Consider the following 19,633-nt stretch of genomic DNA (forward strand, 5'->3'; position numbering starts at 1 on the left):
TTCAAATTTATTGTAAAACATTGATTAACCCAGAGTTCACTCCATCCCTTTAACATGTCACTGAGACTTTGAGTGACAACATTTCACCCAACTAAAAAAACCCTTTATTCCTCCTACCTACAAATTTCCAAAGCCAAGCTCACTCTTATTTTTGTCCTTAACGATTCTCTAAACATCGATGCCTGAAATGAGCTCTCTCTTAATTCCTTTAACACTTACTAATGGTCAAAACTTCTCAAATAAGCACTTAATTAAAAATATAGACATGTGGTCGATAGAGACCATGATTTGTTTTTGGTGGGTTTTTTTTTTGTCTCCACAGAACCCAGCACAGTTCTGACCATGTGGTAGATGCTATTAGTGCTTATTAATTGGCTAATTTACAATAGGGGAAATAAAGCATTAAAAATGAGTTGCCATTGTTCACAGGAACAAGTCTCTATAGTTTTTCTGTGATTCATTTTAAGATAATATTCATTAAATGGATATACATGAGTCACTTCACTTTAGATATTTAAAATGCCAAACTGAATAGTCATAGTGTAATGTCATTTGCCAGTTTAGCTACTTTGCATATATACAAATTAGGCATTAAACATCTAACCATCCCTTTATCTCATGATATGTGAAAGTGTTTTCTATAGTAAATACAACATTTCTAGGTTAGAGTACTGAAATAATGATAATGCAAAACCTTGTGATGTAACATCAGTTTTCCTTTCTACTTCCATATCAATAATTTACCCTTTCCACCGAAAATTTTTGGTGACATATTTTGATCTCCCCCATGAATATCTTTTTAGTAAAGTTTCCTTGATCACACATTCCCCACTAGCTACTGAAAAAAACTATTCAGTGAAAATGTCTATTCCAGCGCTTCTCAAATTCTACCATGTCTATGAATCATCTGTGCATTTGGTTAAAATTAGCATCCTGATTTGTAAGTTATATGTTGACTGCCTTAACAAATTATCCCAAAACTTAGTGGCTTGACACATACTTTGTCTGAACACAGCCAGGCTGTTTGCTTATGGTTCCTGACCTCTCACAAAACCGCAATCAAGCTTTTGGTCATAGCTCCATTTACCTCTTGGCTTCCCTTGTAGAGGACTCTCTTCTAAGCTGCCTCTTTGTCTGTTGGACAGCCTTAGGTCTTCTTTTGCACTTGGTCAAAGATGGCAGCCCCTTGCCATTGTTGACTTCTCAGTAGATAGGCCACAACAAGGTTGCATAAATAACTCACCCACAGTCATTTTGTCAATTCGGACTCATAAGGACCATTTATAGGGTTTCTGGAGGTGTAAACCTTTACAGGAGCAGAAAGTCACAACAAAGCAGACTGGAGATTTAAATCATTCCCCTTGCAGGTAACAGGAACCCTTGGTGCCATGCCACAGTGACTATGCATTGGGCTGCTAACTGCAAGGTCAACACTTCAAAACCACCAGCTCCTCTGCAGGAGAAAGACAGGGCTTTCTATTCCTATGATGAGTTACAGTCTCAGAAACTCACAGGGGCAGTTCTACCCTGTTCTATAGGATCTCTCTGAGCATAAACTCAAAGGCAGTAGAGTTTGAGTTTTTGAGTTGTGACCCCCCTACAACACCGCTGGGCCTACTTAGGGGAACAAATAAGAGTGGGAATTTTATTGTAACCTAATCCCAGAAATGATATCTAATCCCTTTACCATGTCATATTTATTAGAAAGAATTATTAGATTCAGCAAACAGTCAAGAGGAAGAGATTATATAAGGACATAAATACCAAGAGATAGGGCTCATCCCTGACTCTCATGGTAAATTTTAGGTGGGGTCTGAAACTCTACATTTCTAAACAACTCCAAGTGATGCTAATCCTACTTGCCTCCCCCCCCAAAAAAAGAAAGAAAAGGGACTATATACTACATTCCTCCAATTCCTTTCTACCACTTTTATTGATCACACTCACTACAATTAGACTTTGTTATATTTCATTTAATAAGTTGTCATGAAATTACTAGTGATGTTTATATTGGGGTTTGTGGAACATTTAAAATCTGGTCATTCTCTTTCTGAAATTCTTTCTTTACTTGGCATTTAGAACTCCAAATTAAAATTTCTCCTCAATATCTTCTGCACATTACCACATATCCCTGAGTTTAAGCGCTAGGGTATGTACCCTACCATCCAATCCTGGCTCCTCCTTTTTATATCATTACTTCCTCTCTGTTCTAATGAAAACCTTAACCTCCAGATATGTGCTGACCGTTCCCAAATTTCTATCTTATGGGACTTAGCTCCTAAAATCCTAACATATTTTTCAACTGCCTAATGAACATCTATACTTCAATATTTACTAGGACTTTCAAACTTAAAATGTCAAAAATGATTTTTTTATAACTCCTCCATTCTGTTTCTCCTCCCTCTTCTCCTGCCATACCTGGTAACCCTGCTTCTCATCGATGCTTTCAACTCCACAGTGAATTCACTGTGAAATCAGTTGTTCAAGAGAAAACCCTGGGTCTTATCATTAAGTCTTCCTTTCCTGTGATTCTTGTCTGTAAATAAAGAGTCACTGAGTTTGGTCAGCTCTAGCTGGTAAACTTAGATAAGTCTCCCTGGGGCTCTGTGTCTTCCATGGCATCTCCCTCGTCTAGGCCGTTGTATAGACGTATGTACCTGCTTTCCAAATGGTGATGTCCTCCACTCTCCCACCCAAGTGACTGGACTCTACTAATAGTTTTATCCATATTCAGAAGTTTCCTTTATCCTATAAGATGCAGGGTTGATGCATATTCTGATCCTTGAAGCCCTCTGTCACGTCGTGTATCGCTGATTTCCTACCTGTACTACTGCAGTGGAGGGATTATTTTGACACTTCCATCATTTCTCCAGAAAAATGATTTCTCTGCCCACTCTTCCTTCTTTTTGCCTGACTCTCTTTTAAAATTTCCAGGTTTGTTTAAACATAACTTCTTCCTGGAGACTGACTTTGACTTACTGGGCTAGGTTTGGGGAGTTTGCAATGTAGACCAACATGCAACAGAGTCCTCTATCTTAGCAGTCACGGTGTTGTTTACTACTCACATAGCTGTGATTTCTCCCATTAAATCAAAAGCTCTGAGAAAGCTAGATTTGCAGAAATAGATTCAGGTATCTAGAAACCTGGGACATAATTTTAAAGACCTCCATTGGGAATAAAAATACGAAGTTATTATACAAACCTAATTATAAACATGACTGTATTTATAAAAGAAATTATAACAAAATATACATTTTAGGATACAGACACATTAAAAAACGTCTTTCACCCTGTAAACACACTTCTAGAACTCCCCCTCAGGACCCTGAAATTATGCTTCATTAAATTCTCAGTAAATCCACCTCTGTTTGTTTTTTTGTAAGTTCAATTTTTTGTGCCAAGAGTCATGCTTAATGTATAGCAAGGGTTCCCTAGTTATTTCAACTGACATCCATACGTATGACATTCATTAGGTTTTTTTTAAACTTAGACTTCTAAGAAAATGCTTTACATGGTACAAATTGTTCTTATAGTTACTATTTTGAGTTATTTGCTATTTTCATTTTTAAAAAACAAATCATATGCATTGCTACTTTTATCTGTTAGGAGATAATTGGACCATGTGCAAATAAAGTGTGTTGCACCTTACAAAGTAAAATAACTTGTTGATTTCGCAATAATATGATATTTTTAGTATGTGCACTTGTGTGTGTATATACATATGTTTGCATGTATCTACATTTTATAGATCACATGTAATACAACTTCAAGATTGATTTTAAATTAAATACTTTTTTCCTTTGATTGTTGTTGTTTGTAGGTTTTCACAGAAACAAAATCCACTGGAGGGGACCACCTGTATTTTGTTTTCTATGTAAAACATTTAGTCATACATTTATCTCTGTAGTGCCAAGAAGTAACCAGATTTCATTTAAGTGAAATAGTACATACAGTGTCTTCTTATTATGAATAAAACCATAAATTATTATTTAGGAAATTATTTGACTCAATACATAGCATCCAAAATACAAGTTATTTGGCTAAAATCTTTGAAGTTTGGTTTGTTTGAATAGATATAGGTTAAGTTTCTTTTGCAACATTATAAATTTGCTGAGGAGCTGCTGTGATTATATCAAGATTGTCATCCGTGTGTGTGTGTGTGTGTGTGTGTGTGTGTGTTGGAAAATGCAGCCCTCTGATCAATGCTTTCCCCCCCTTCCATTTTCCTAAATACATCATGAAAAAAGGATGAGGTTTCCGCCTTAATTGCTTGTGCCTTTTATTCACATTCCTCTCTCAGCCAGAATTGTGAAAAGAGTGTTAGTAAAAGGCTGCACAATAGAGCTTTTCATTAGCCCTCAGCAAGGCACACAAAAGAAGGCTTTTGGAAAGAGTGAATGCTGAGTTTAATTTGCAGGTGGAGAGTAGATAAAAGGTGCTGACGCCTCTATTATTCTCTTACTCAGGTGACCCTTACCCCGTTCAGCTGATCCCAACGACCATGGCAGCTGCTGCAGCAGCAACACCAGGCTTAGGCCCCCTCCAACTGCAGGTAAGTCAGAAAACAATACACAAGAGATAAAGGTTAAGTCAATATCGAAAACAGCTATTATCTTGTTAAAGCAAAATTAAACTGACTAGTAATATTTGTCTCTCACTTTTTTGTTTTAAAATTTATTTGCACTGATCTTTAAACGCGAGTTGAAAGGAGGATTCGATTCCTTCCATAGTTTGGGTCCTGGTTTCTCTACTTGAAGTAACTGATTGAACATTTTTATTGTCTGGTATGATTTAATAGTTAAACTGTACTTTTGCCATGATTCCTATTTGCCATGATTTTGTACCAGAATTCTCCCCATTGAGAAAAAATGAAAAGCACAATGGGGGAAACTACAAAAAGATATTCACACGGATAGTTATGAATCCAGGCAACTTAAAGTATCAACACATTTAAAATTGTCCATGATTCCTAATAATGAAGTATTCTGTATGTCCCTTTCTTCTCTAATGCCAGCTCAGTTGGGCAAGCAAAGAAAAGTAAACCAAATAACCAAGTGATTAAATTGCCACATTCGTCTTGAACATCCCCATTAAGATCCTTTGGCCTGTGGAACAGTTCTCTCTGCATATCTAAGGGGCTGGTGATAACTTTACCAGATGTGTAAATAAGGGGTCTTGAAGTTTTTGGTTCAAGGGTTGAAAAGAGAATAAATACAACTAACTGTATTAAAGACACCAAAAGCAACACAGTAACAACAGTAAAGCCCACACTGTGTGCCAAATCAGACCCATGGAGACACTGTAGGGAAGAGTAGAATGTTCCATAGGACTTGGAGCCTGTCAGACACACATCTTTCTCTAACAGCTATTGGTGGGTTTAAACCACTGATCTTATGATGGATAACAGCCCAGTGCTTAATCCACTGTGCTACCAGATAGCCTTATATTAAAAATTATTTTTGTTTTTTAATCTTTGAATCAACACTCTACTAATCCTTCCATTGGTCCATTGTGGTATACTTTATGGTTATACATTGCCTAAAAAAAGATTCATCTAATACTTGGAGTTTTATTCTTTCCTTGGCCCGCCAAGCCAAATAAAATTGTTTTCATGGAAGTGCATTGTTATGATGGATGAACATGGTCCGTAAAGCAAAATGAGGTTCCCTCTTGTAGCATCCAGAGACAGAGACATCTGGTTGGCACATGGGATTGTCCAAAGGAGTGGTTGGGTCCTAGAAGGAAAAAAAAGAAACAGTGACTTTTCACAGAAGGAACTGCCAGCGTGAGCTGAGATGTCCTGTGTTCTGCATAGCTTAATGATGTTCATTCTTATTTCACCTTTCTGATGAGAAGCTACTGTGTGTGTGTGTGTGTGTGATGTGTATGCGCTTTTTGCCCGTCTGTTTGAGCTGGAAATACCTGGAGCAGTGTTGGATTCTTTGGGGACAATAAATGTAACATAACTTTTGTTATCCTTTGAAATAACAGCTGGCGAGTAATGAAAAATGATTGTGTCAGGCAAAATTAAAGAGAGCAATGGAATTAAACTAAAAGTTGAGACTCTAGTAATGGATTTGAATGTGGACATGGAGTTTTAAAGATGTAGGAAGTCAGCTTTCAAGACACGTTAGACACTCTTGCCCCACTTTGCCGCAGAGGTAGAGGTAAGGGAAGTGAGTCTCAGTTGGAGGCATTCCAGGTCTCTCCCAGAAAGTAGCTCTGCTAAGCACCAATCACATCTTTGTTTCCAATAACAGTGAGGTCTTCTACTCTTAAATTTTATTATGAAGTTATGCGTTACTGAGATTCCCTTAAAATTTAGACTTATAAATGTTTTTTTTCTCATGGTCAGAAAATAAAGAAAACATAAAGCATATATATTATTTATTCTTGTCGTAACTGTAATTTGATCTATAATGAGATAAAGTTGCATCATTACATTTATGAGTTTTTGTTAGCATCTGAAATAATCAGCCCTGTGGTCTAACAAACGAACCTATAATCTAAAACTCTTTCAAGGTAAGCCATTAGCTAGGTGAAAAAGGCGAGGGGCCAGGATCCATGTCCGACCTGCTCTGGCTTCCATGTTGCATGAAGCAGAGGTGAGACATGCCTCCAGTCTCCATCTTTCTTTACCTGTTCTGACACCAGACTTTCCCCCCCCGGAACTCTACTAGTATGCTGGATTTGCATTGACCACATAGAACTCAGAGACTGTACTCACAATAAAGGAGTCTCAGAAACTCACAGGGGCAGTTCTGCACTGTCCTATTGGGTCAGTCGCTATGCATTGTCACGGACTCGATGGTACAGAGTTTGTAAAAGGTGGTGATGTAGTGGGTTATGCCGTGGGGCTGCTAACCATAAGGTTGGCAGTCCCAAACGGCCATCTGCTCCAGGGCAGACAGATGAGGCTTTCGAGTCCGATAAAGATTTATACTCTCAGAAACCCAGAGGCAGCTCTACTCTGTCATTGAGGGCCGCTAGGAGTCAGTGTGATTGTTTGTTTATTTGTTTGTTATTAGGGGATTTAACAGGTTACCCTAAGCCAGGATCAGTAAACAGGGTGGATACAGCCATTGGCGCGCAGCAGCCCTCTCCTGAGCCAGCAGCCCCGTCTCTCTCTAGTCCTAACCCTGTCCTCCATGCGGTCCCTTGGCTTTTTCTCCCTACGTTTTGCCTCACCGCCGCACAGTTTGGGTGTTTGCTTTGTGTTGAGTTGAGACATCTTCGAGATAGTGAGTGAGGCTTTATTAGAGTCTTGACCAGCTTTTGCGAGTATGCTGAAATCTCAACAACACCAACAGCAGACAGCCCCTCGGACTCGTTACCATGGACTCAATTCTGGCTCATAGTGACCCTATAGGAAAGCAGTTCTCATCCTGTGGGTTGTGACCCCATTGGTGGTTGAACAACCCTTTCACAGGGGTCACCTAAGACCATTGGGAAACACATTATTTCTGATGGTCTTAGGCACTGAGACACCGCTCCTCTATCCATCTCCAGGCGGGTCCACCCACATGCAGATACCCCCACATGCGAATACCCGGTATGAAGACTGTTACCCATGCTACACCATGCTTCAAGACAAATTTTTATTTATTTGTAATTAGAAATAAATGTTTCACGATATATAATTATATACTGTTTTGATTACTCCCTATGCTTTATGTTCAATTTGTAACGATGGCAATACATCCTACAATTCAGATATTTATATTACGATTCATAACAGTAGCAAAATTACAGTGAAGAAGTAGCAATGAAAATAATTTTATGGTTGGGGGTCACCACAACACAAGGAACTGTATTAAAGGGTCGTGGCATGAGAAAGATTGAAGACCATTGCTATAGGACAAGATAGAACTGCCCCAGTGGGTTTCTGAGACTATAACCCTTTTAAGAGAGTAGAGAAATCCATGTCTATCTCACACGGCTGGTGACTTAGAAATGCTAACCCACTAGGCCACCAGGGCTCATGTGATGGTAGGCATATCCGAACTATGCTGCCAAGCCTCTTTAAGTGTGGTCAACATCTTCCTTGGAGAGCAACTGTTTAGTAGCAAAAATCCTACCTCTCCACTCCTTCAGCCGTGGTGTTACTTGGTGGAAAATCTTAAGGTCCTGTCACTGTAGTTCCCTTCCATGCTCTCTGAGGACTGCAGTGACACCATACCCCAAGCCCATTACCCCAGTCCTGACAAGATGCCAGCTCTACCCTTCTCTCCAGACTGCCCTGCCCCCATACTTAGGAAAGTGTTGATGGAAGTCAGACACTGCCCTGTCTTTACAAATTCTCTCAAGAACGCTCTCACTATGTTGCTTACGGGCGAGGCTACGTTCTCCAGGACACAAACATCCCATTGTGGAACAACGTGCAAGTGTCTTTTTTTTCCCATACGTGTCCCGTCTCTGTAATCTCTGCTCCTGCACTGTAGCTCCTTTATGGGAGCTTCAAGAGGGAAGCTCTCCCATACAGCTGTCGTCTTGGTCCTCGTTCTCGCTGCCCAGGATGCTGCCTCCTCCTGGGGGTTAGCATAAGGAAAAGGAGATATTCGAGTTTATCTTTGTTCAATGACAGTGGGAGTGGCAGAGCTGTTACTATTGTTGTTAGCTGTCCTGGCACGTCCCTGACTCAGGATGACCCTATATATGGCAGGATGAAATATTACCAGGCTCGGACGCGGTACACATTAATTCAGAGCAAACGGTTTGGGTGCATAGGATTTCCATTGTCCACTTTTTAAGGCAAGCACTGGGTGTTTTCTTCCTAGTGTTAAACTCTAGACTCAAAGCATTTTAGCAACCCTTAACATCCAGACTTAGAGAGGGGGGGCTAAGCAGGAGTACGTGGGGGCCAGGAATGGAATCAGAGTCTCTGGTTGAAAGGCAAGAATATGTTCACTGAACCACAAATGCCTCACTGGGATAGGACACTCAGACTCACTGCGGTCGTGTCAATTCTGACGGACAGAAACCCTGGAGGACGGAGTAGGACTGCTCATTTGGGTGTCTGAGGCTGTACATCCTGTGGGAATAGAGAGCTTCCTCTTCCTCCCACAGAGTGACGAGTGAGTCAAACTGCTGACCTTGCAGTTAGCAGCCCAAGATATGATCTCTATGCCACCTTCGCTCGTTGGGGATACTATGAAGGGCATATTTTATCTTGTAATAAAAATTAGGGTGCTGTTGTTTAACATGCAACATATCACAACAGTTGAAATTACTAGCTCCCCTTACAAGCCAGAGATTATGACATTCTTTCTTAACCTTGCTTCTCTGATTAGGGTTTTGCGCTTCATTCTTATGACACAACTTTGTTTTATGTATTCATGTCTCCTTTGATAAAGAAGAAAACTAAGTTACATATTCAAAACCCCTAATCTTTAAACAATTATACTTTCTTCTCTACACGTAGATTTTATTTTGAACTTTGGAGTATTGCCCCTTTTAAGGCATTTGCTAACTCAGTAATCTGCTAATCAAATTATCACAATAGCACTGATTAATTGGCACTAACACAATTACTCTATGCATATTGTAAAACTGAAAGAAATAGCTAGATTCATAATGACAGCTACTTCAGACTGCATTTTCCATTCCATGTCTCTTCACACAGACATAAGCTAATTCAAGCCCTCTCTTTAACATCTAGGTATCAGAAGAAACACTGAATATATTCTTACTCATAACGGAATTTGTTTACCTGCAATTTGTATTTGTGTGTATGTGTGTATAAGAGAGATTTATATACAAGAGCAAATGACATTGAGAAAACACCTCAGCCCAGTCCAGATCGAGTCCATAAGGCTGATATTAGTCCATATGTCTGACAGCAATCTATAAAGTCCTCTTCAGACTCACGAAACACATACAATCCTGCCGAATGTAGATCGCAGGCCAGTAGGTAGCAAGTCTTTGGATCCAGTGGCATTGGAAGTATCTCAGCTCTGGCAGGGCTTTCTGCATGGCTTCCCCAGCACCCAGGACTGCATCAGGATGGGTCCATTTTTTTCATGAACTTTTTCACACTTGGTTCATATTATAAGACCAATGACCAGAACTTTATAAGAAAGATTAAGTACACGACTACAATTATTTTATAAGAGAAGCAATATGAAATACTTTAAATCAAATCACCATTTATTACTTAAATGATATTTTATGTCCCCGGAGAGCCTTAGGATAAAAAGAGAATTTATGTAAGAATCGACTTTACTGGATTTCTAAGAGCAGATAAAAGCCACTGCTATTTTTTATGGAGAAAAGTTGGCTTAATCTAGATCATTGTCAGCTATCTCCAAGTAGGCTACAACTCAGAGTGACCCTGTGTACAATAGAAAAAGACATTGCCAGTCCTACACCATCCTTACCGTCGAGGCTAGGATTGAGGCCCTTGTTGTAGTCACTGTCCGTGTGTGTGTGTGTGTGTGTGTGTGTGTGTGTGTGTGTGTGTGTACACATACACATGTAGGTGCATATATAAGTATAAGAATTAATCTGCCTATACTATAATGTATATATATACATATAAAACAAATTAAGTCTTTATCAAGACTATATTTTATTATATAATATAATATTTATCTTTGTCACTTCCTCCTTTCTGGCCATTCTTGTGCCTCAGACTCATACACCTCACTGCCTGTACAGAGGGAATGTTGCTGTGGACAGGCATGAGTAACTTCTCCCAGAATTGGAACTCACTGGCGCTCTTCCCTACTCCCAGACCTGCTCATCCTCTGGTCATTTGTGGATGACAGATTCCATCTGTCACACAACCCAGAGACATGTGCACGTCCTTCAATTCCCTTTTACAGAAATTCACCCAGTGTATTCATTGCTACTATTAAATACCTCAAGAACTCATCTCTGTCTTTTCATCAAGACTTCTGCTCTTCTGGGTCCACTCCGTTGTTGGTCTGGTGTACTGCAATGGTCTAGTGTAACGTCTTCTTGTCATGGGGATTGCCTCATTCAAAGCACTGTCTGCTTTACATTAGTGAGAAAGACTGTTGTTATAATTTTAGAAAGACTGGACATATCCTCTTACTAGTTGATGTCTTCCAATGACTGCTGACATTTTTCATTTCTTTCCTCCATATTTTTGCTAGCATCACATTTTCTTTTTGGAACCCATCATCTCTACCAGAAGAGATGCTACTTACCTTTTAGATTTCAAGTAACGGCCACTTTTCCCAGCACACTTTATTGATCCAAAATCAGGATCAAAGCGGTTGTGTGTGCACCTAGGCCCCCCTGTATTCCTCTTCTCCTGGTATTGGTAGAATATGTCCTGTAGCTTACTTTTTGGTTGCTAACAGACGGTACAGTCTATAAAATCAATGACTCACCTTTGTTTGCAATTAGTATAGTGCTTGGAATATTTTATAGACTTAATAAACATCTCTTAAATGAAAGGGTGAATAAATAAATGTTAATATAATAATTTTTATGAATTAGGTGTCTATATTCCTTAAATCGCTATTGCCGCTTTATACTATCAGACTGCCACATCTTTCTCTTGGCTAGCAGCCAAGTGCTTAATGAAGTGAAGTTAGTTCTTATTCTTCACAAATAATCCCTGAGTGGTGGACCTGGTGCACGTGGCTAACCAACAGGTTGTAGGTTTGCATCCATCGTGAAGGCCTGGCGATCAGCTTCCACAATAAATCAGCCATTGCAAACCCCCAGGGACACAGTTAAACTCAATACACAGGAGCTCACCGTGAGCTAGGGGTGGCTCCTTGACAATGGGGTCTTTTAAAATGAGACAGTAACAGGCCTATGGGGAAAGTCAGAAAGGATGGTTAGAAAATCACAGAAACCTTAACCGAGCAGAAACATCGCAACATGAGACCGGCGTCCATCCCGTCTCCGCGCTCTGTGCCTGTATGCTTCCGAAGGCAGTGTGCCCTCGCGCTAACCCTTGTCCCAATGGTTGCTCTTCGCTTCGCACTATGTCAAAATGGACGGTTTGCAGATCCTCAAGGGATTCCAAATGTGTGCTTTTACATTTCTTTGAGTTGGAGAAATAGAAGTCCGAGAGCGCTGCCAGTTGGGTAAGGCTTCCGCACACAGTCCTCGTAGGGCGTCCCTGGCTGCTGCCCTCCGAGAATGAGCGCATGCGCTGTCTTGGGAGGCGCCAGACAACCCCGCCGGGTGCCCCTTTCCTGGACTTGCTCTCACCAATGCAGTCTTACATTGTCTTCAAGCTTCTTTATAATAAGCTCCTATGATACCCTGTTCCCACTGGGAGCATCTTTGAAAATAGCTCCTCTTTAGAATCCCCCAAATACAGTCACCATCCGTTTCTGAGCTGACCCACCGGAGTGCCTCGCGAGTCTTCATTCGGTCTGTTCCGTTCCGTCTTGTTTTCTAAAACGGCCTAACAAGACGAAAGGTGCACTGGTGGCACAGTGGGCGATGCATTGGGCTACTGGTCACGAAGTCAGCAGTTAGAAGCCACCAGGGGCCCCTACGGAGAAAGATGAGGCTTTCAGCTCCCTTTAGACTTACCGCTTCAGAAACCCACGGGAGCTGCCAGTTCTGTCTGATAGAATCACTATGAGTTGGACTGTTTTTTTATTATGGTTATTGTTTTAACAAAACTAAGATAGCTGTATCAGTGATCGAAACTGTCTGCGACCATCCACTAATGGACATTTATAAATGCGCTTTGTTTGAATAGTCTGTGCCTGTGTGGATTGGAGTCTTAGTAGCAATGCAGTTTACGTATCCTCTTTCTAATCACTAGTGGGCTTGTGGAAGGAAAAATGATTTTAATTCAACTAAGATATACCTGTATGAGTTCCCATTAAGTAAAATTTTTTCAATTTTATAAAGACTTCTACATACGTAGTACGTGTATAGAACTACGTTTCTCAACTCCCACATTTCCTCTAATATCATCTCTAGGAGGCCTCCCTTGACCAACACATTTTAAATGATAAAATAATTAATCTACCGATAAAACACTTCCCCTTTGGTCCCTTTATTTCTGCAGCACAAGTCATCTTTATACTATATAACGTACTCATTAAGTTCCATATTTACTGTATGTCTTCTCCAAATACAGTAAATACTATGAGGATAAAGTATTGCTATTTGTTTTATTAACTATTATGTTATAAGTGCTTGTAAGCATGTCCAGAACTAACAAAATATTTAAATAAAAGAAACCATTTTGAGACCATGATAGTTTAAAATATAGTAATAAAGTAATACATTATTAATTTCTGGAGCAAATGATGTTAATTCAAAGGCCAAGAAATTCAATTTTCTTTAGTCCTTTTCCCTAATGGAAGGTTATTGTAACAGAAAAGAAAACGGTCGTCCTGTCTCTTCAGCAATTCTCTCTATCCCTCGCTCTCTCTTTCTCGTTCTCTCTCTTTCACAATGATTATGAACTGCTCCAGAAAAACGATATTTCAGACACCTGTTGCAGAGTCTCTAATTCCTTTGAAGTAATGACACCTTATTAAAGAAAAGAGAAAACATTGCGTTGCTGTGTTTGTTATCTGTGTGCCTATATACGGCTGCACATGAGAACATGCTATTTTATTATAGGACAATAACAGCACTGAGGTAAGCTCGCTTTCAGCAATGCCGGGATGTTGGACCAAACTGGGAACTAGTCGGTCGACACTTCATACTATTTTCTTCTTGCTTCCCTGCCCTCTTCAAGCCAGTGTTCATTTTCTCCAAGAGCCAACAATGCCTTTAATAAGATTTCCTGCTATTATTATTTTAATTTCCAGGCATCATTTTATATAGTGAAAAACATAAGTAGGCATATCTACTTGAGCCAAAAAGAACCTGCACTCTGCATTTTTAAACATTTGTGAATAGATAAAATCAGCTCAGTGAATCATCTGTATCTAATTAATAAAACCAAATGATGGCAATAGTCCATCTAGCATTTATTTCTTCATATTGGCTATTTTTTATTTTACTTAATGAGCATCATAAATATTATAATAGAAATAGTTATAATGGAGTATGCTATTTCTATTTTTTAACTAGGCTTCTAAAATTTTTTATTGGAAGGAAATATTTATGCACTTACTTCTCAGTGTATAAATACTGTATGTATTCTGGCCAAAAGCTGGGTGCCGCCTGCTCTACCTATAGGAAGCCAAAAATGTCACCTGCAACTCATGATTAATAGTGATCAGCAAAGAAAAGAAGACTAAAAATGTTCTTGCATGATCATATTTTACTCGCAGTACGTAGATGGATTTCAAGCATGAATTTTTACTGAATTAATTACACTTTGAATATATTTAATAAAACAATTTAGGAAAAAATCTATAGCAGTAATTTTAGAATTTTAGAATTCATGATTCACAATTCCAAGTAACATCAACAATCCACAACAATCCACAGTCGCTGGTTAGAGAAAATGAGAGATGGCATGTGATCACAATTGCTAGTGAGAGCATCCTGGAAGTGATAGTGAACACAGCTCACGCATCTATCCGATGGTCCACATACCAGTAGTCATGGATATAAAACTCAGGCTTGTCTCTATGTGGGCCTCCCTCCAGTCTTGACGGTGTCCGGAATAGCAGAGGACGCAGCTAACGGCTTCATATTTCCCACAGCACCGTGAGTGACTGTGCATGGCCTTACATGACTGTCCATGAGAAACCAACCCAGAGAATCAATAAGGGAGAAATAGCCACTTTGGGACATCTCAATGTGAGGATTTTTTACCTTCTTATTGAAGAGATTATTTTCAAGGATGAGTGTAAACTCCATAAATACCTTCCTGCCACACTTAACTTCCAGATAGTAGTCATTTACATACAAGGTGATAAACAGGCAACTTGTCCTGTCCGTTATAGCCCTGGTGAACTGTGCTACCGAACTTCTGTCTGCATGAGTGAGTTTTGTTGCGGGTTAAAGGACTGAATTCCCTCTTTTCCCCTCTCTTCAACCCTGAGCCTGCAGGGCAGACAGACCGAAGCACACATATGATTAATACAGCACAGCTGCAAGAGTGATCCATTTGCATATGTATTAATAGAGAAAGGGAAAAAAACCCAACAACAATTAAATTATATACAGAGACATCCAGCATACTAAAGAACATATGCAAATAGGCCTGCAACAGTGCAGCCAATTTCTCTGACTTTCCCAAGCCTGTATGTGTCACAGTCAGTCCAGCATTGTGCAAGAGCCCCCTTTAGGGAAGAACCTGTTAGGAATTGCTTCGAAAGTTATTTCCACCTGAGGTTTTTCCAGGAGGTGTCTGGCATTTGGACAGTGGAGACAGTGCAGGCACCGTCTTTTTCATGCTATGTCTGTACTTTTACCCCCAGCAACTTCATGGTGTCTCTGTATGTGCTAAGAGAATTGTTAGTACACACAAGCTTTACTACATCATGCATCTTTATTGTACCAATCAGTGAAATAAATGGCAAACTCTGAAATTATATTTCTCACTCTATCATTATCTACACTAAAGTTAATGCAATCATTTTTATGAGACAAGTTTTCTGATCACAAATCTGTGCTCATTCCTTTATGACATCCTGTAGTCTATTAGTAAAAATCTGGCTTCCCTTTGGTAAGTCCATTCTCATTCAACGAAGCCTCATCTGTGTCAGAGTGGAACTGCGTTCCATAAGGTTTGCAATGGCTGATCCTCAGACGCAGGTCACCCGCCTGTCTCCTGAGGCAGCTGTGGGTGGAAGTGAACCTCAGGCCCGTCCATTACTCATGTGCTATTCTAACCGTCTGTATCACGTAGGCACTTAACTGTCTGGGGAGGACATCATTATGGTTCCTGTTATAGGCCAATTTGGCAACGCTATGAATCTGAGTGGTTTGGCGGACTATGGACTGCTTGTTGGTCTGTAATGTAACATAATTATGCCCATTTTTTGATGTGATAGGAAGAGCACATCGAAAGCCAATCATTTGAGGAGGTGTGACCTGCATCCACTATACATGGATGTTCTGGCCATACCGTGTTTAGTTCATCCTTGAACCTCTGATTCTTGGAACATGGGCTAACATAACAGCCTGCTTTCTGACCTATAGATTTTTTTTAATTTGCCAAACTCTGCAAAAAGATCAGTCCAGAGAATCAATAATTTGCCACGTGCTAGTCTCTACAATAGTATGAACCATTCACTTGAAGTAAATCAATATATATATGTACATATATGTATGTGTGTGTGTGTATATATATATATATATATATAGAGAGAGAGAGAGAGAGAGAGAGAAAGTCTATATGTATGTAGAGAGAGATATGACACTCTAATGAAACTGTTCGGGAATATTTGGTAATGACAGTGAGATTTTAAAGGAATTTCTTTGAGTCAAAGCTGTGTATGATTGGTTATTTGATATTTTTCTAAAATGTGGTCAGAATGAGAAATGTACTGAAGTGAGTGGGCAGGCTGTAGTTCAGCTAGACAGTGTGGTGAGAGAAGGACACACCATCAAGACTCTGGAACCCCAGCTCAAAAATCCCAGAAAGTCGTTACTTGTGTCCTGAAAGAAAACCCATGTCCGGTACTACCAGAGCTGGTACTGTTAAACGCCACACCTGGAGTCTTACTTAGTCTAAGAATGGATGAATTTCAATGTCAATGGGATTTTTAACCTCAAAGGATATCTGAACTTATAACTGTGGTTAATGATTGGGAAGAAATGAGATTCTAAAAGATGCAGTGGAGGCATATGGTTAGATAATCAGGAAACTGAGGGCATTGAGCCCCATATAGTGCCAACAATATAAACTCTTCATCTTTTCCCTAGTCTTCCACAAAGGGATCTATGGTCTTTTATGAGAGCAGCTTTTAACAGGGGAAGAGGAAATAATTAGCCTTCCAGGGGTATTGGAATATTGACTGAACTTACTTACATTATTTGCAGGAGATAAAAATTGGCATTATCACCTGCTTTTCAGTGTGTGGGCATATAGCTGTCAGGTTACTAATGTAATCTTATCTCAGGTCCATTTCAAAGTAGGTAAGTCATTCCCCATTCCCATCCTGTCAGGATTTCATTCATTCATTTATTATCTCTTTATTTATTTATTTTAATGAATCATTTTATTGGGGCTCTTACAGCTATTATAACAATCCATGCATCAATTGTATTAAGCATATTTTTACAGATGTGGCCCAACATACATAACTGGGAAACTTCGCATCGGATATACTGACAAAGCTGTTACACTTGAAAAATCAAGTAGAAGCTATTATTTGACCTGTGCAAAAAACAAACAAACAGCAAAACAAAACAAATAGGTATTTGAGAAAGACAGTAGATTAACTTAGATTTATCAAGGTAGTGACTTCATTTGCAATCGCTCTTCCATGTGTGGTTTCATTGCATGAAGAAATTAATACATCTTCTCATAACTGGTATTGATCTAATACCAAAGGAAGTTTGCGTTCATCTAACACCTTCAATAACCTACTTCAGACGTATGAGAGCTCTCCAACCATCTATCATAATTCTTTCCACAGGACCTTAATCACCTTTCCATCCACAGGACATCATGTCGCTCCAATGTATTGATAATATTATGCTTTGAAGACCTAATGTGGAATAAGTATCAATGAATCTAGACTTAAATGTAAAACCTTTGCACACCAGGAAAATAACATGACAAAAATTCAGACATCTTTCATCTCTGTGAAAATTTTCAGGGTTCAGTGATACGAGACATGTTGAGATATTTCTTTTAAAGTGAAATATAATATGTTATACCTAGCCAATCCTTCAACCCAAAGGATGAATTTGGGAGGCAAAATATTCCACCCTAAAGTATCCTTCTGCAATATACTATTAAGTGACTCAAAAAGCTACTAGTTTTGAATGGGGTCCCAAATAAATGTACACTCTGCAACCAATTCTGGCTGCAGTGTCATTTGGGACTTCTGACCTGGCTGACCCATTGGTCTTTGATGTGTCAGTATCAGATAAAGATTCTGTTTGGCGTCTTTGACCAGCCTCCATTGGGAAATACAGACCCTTAGGATTTGGGAACAAATTATCTCTGTAGATAGCTACTGTTCTCTTGGGAGGGACCTTGTTACTGAGCTTAGTAGAAATATTTAGTTACAGGCCACCACATCACCATCAGACTTGAGCGTCCCAACACAAGCTTGATCTAGTCTAACACAGTTATGATGTCCAATGTGCACAAGGACACCCAATCATTAATGAAAAGTCATGTATACAGGATCGGGCATGAACAGGACCAGAGATTGTAAATAAGTTACATGAGGAAGTGGCCCAAATGCTCCTGATTTCCATTCCTCTCACTGTCCCTTTCATTTCTCAGTCTACACCTAGAGTCTCGTGAGGAGTTCCTTATGATTAGGTGACTTCTCAGAGAAAACTCATCTATAAGCACCAAGCAGAAAGGGGACAGCAGCAACATTAGAGCCCCTAGAAGGTACACCCCCTGGAGGAGAGTGGGAACAGGAAATCCTGCCAGTGGGCAGAAAGTTGAGCAGCATACCTGGTTGTTAATTTTCCTTGGAATCTTCCACATGTGTGGTTGTATACTGGAAAATTGGTACATAAGAGGTATATACGTAGACTTCACTGATTGAGCCAAAGAAGAGAATGTATGCATTTTTTGGTCTGAATGCTCACCAAAAAGTGACCTCAGTAGGGGATATTTTAGCAATCAAATGGATAGGATGACGTATTTTGGCATATATGATGGAAATCAGTCTTCCTGTTACTCCAGCCTTTCATGTAATTTCCTACTGGGCTACATGATAACGTGATTATGGTGGCAGGTATAGAAATTATGCATCCCTCAACAAAATGGAGTGCCTCATATACCAGCCTAGAGACCAACAATGAGTCTGGGGATGGCTCCATTCTTTAGGACAATCAGCCAGAAATTTAGGCCACGTTGTGTGTGATAGATCACTGTCAACAAGCCTCTGAATCAGGCAAAGAAGGGAATCACCATATTGATTAATTGCTATGATTGATCCTTATTCTGAAAGGGAAATTGTATTGATACTATATAAAGGAAGTAAACAAGTGTACGTCTGATATATGAGTGGCTTCAAAGTTTATGCAAAAATTCCATTGTCTATTCATTCCATTTTTCCACAGACATTTTGAATTTCCTTTGTACAGGAGATTCCTTAGGATATCACTTAATAGTGCCCTGCTTTATTATTGAAATCCATGAAAATCTACATCAGCCCAATTCCAATATGACTGTTAATGGCCCAGCCAATTCAGGAGCAAAGGTGTGGTTCATCCTATGAGGCTGTGGAACCATGACCAGTTGAGGTGCTTGCTGAGGGCAAAGGTACAATCGAGTGTGAGGTAGAAGAAATAGTTCTAAATATCGTTTACCACCATGAGAACACATGTGAAATTGAGAGCTGTAATTGTTGTGACTATTTCTTTCTTGGCTCATTATATATGTGTCCTAGAATTCTCATTCTTCTCCATATTATTCATAGGTTGATACGTGTCCACACTTAAATGTGTTTGTGTAGTCAATAAAATACAAGGGAATACCTTTCTGGTGTTCCTTTCTTTCAGCCAAGCTCCCTCTGCTGTCTACAATGATAGCTTTCATTCCATGGCCCCTTCTGAAGCCAGCTTGAATCGCTGGCAGTTTTCT

General features: G+C 39.6%; 1 protein-coding gene across 5 annotated transcripts in view; it reads left to right on the forward strand.

Moving 5' to 3' along the window:
* Window positions 1-19,633, forward strand: part of SOX5 (SRY-box transcription factor 5) — a 1,186,854-nt gene that overhangs the window by 1,050,972 nt on the left and 116,249 nt on the right. For all 5 annotated transcript variants that reach the window (XM_075551990.1, XM_075551991.1, XM_075551992.1 and 2 more), the window contains one exon: window positions 4,467-4,552. In XM_075551990.1, coding sequence (XP_075408105.1) covers window positions 4,467-4,552 — 86 coding nt within the window. The remainder of the gene's footprint in view (window positions 1-4,466; window positions 4,553-19,633) is intronic.

The sequence above is a fragment of the Tenrec ecaudatus genome, chromosome 6 (genome assembly GCF_050624435.1).
Source record: "Tenrec ecaudatus isolate mTenEca1 chromosome 6, mTenEca1.hap1, whole genome shotgun sequence".
Taxonomy (NCBI): Eukaryota; Metazoa; Chordata; class Mammalia; order Afrosoricida; family Tenrecidae; genus Tenrec; species Tenrec ecaudatus.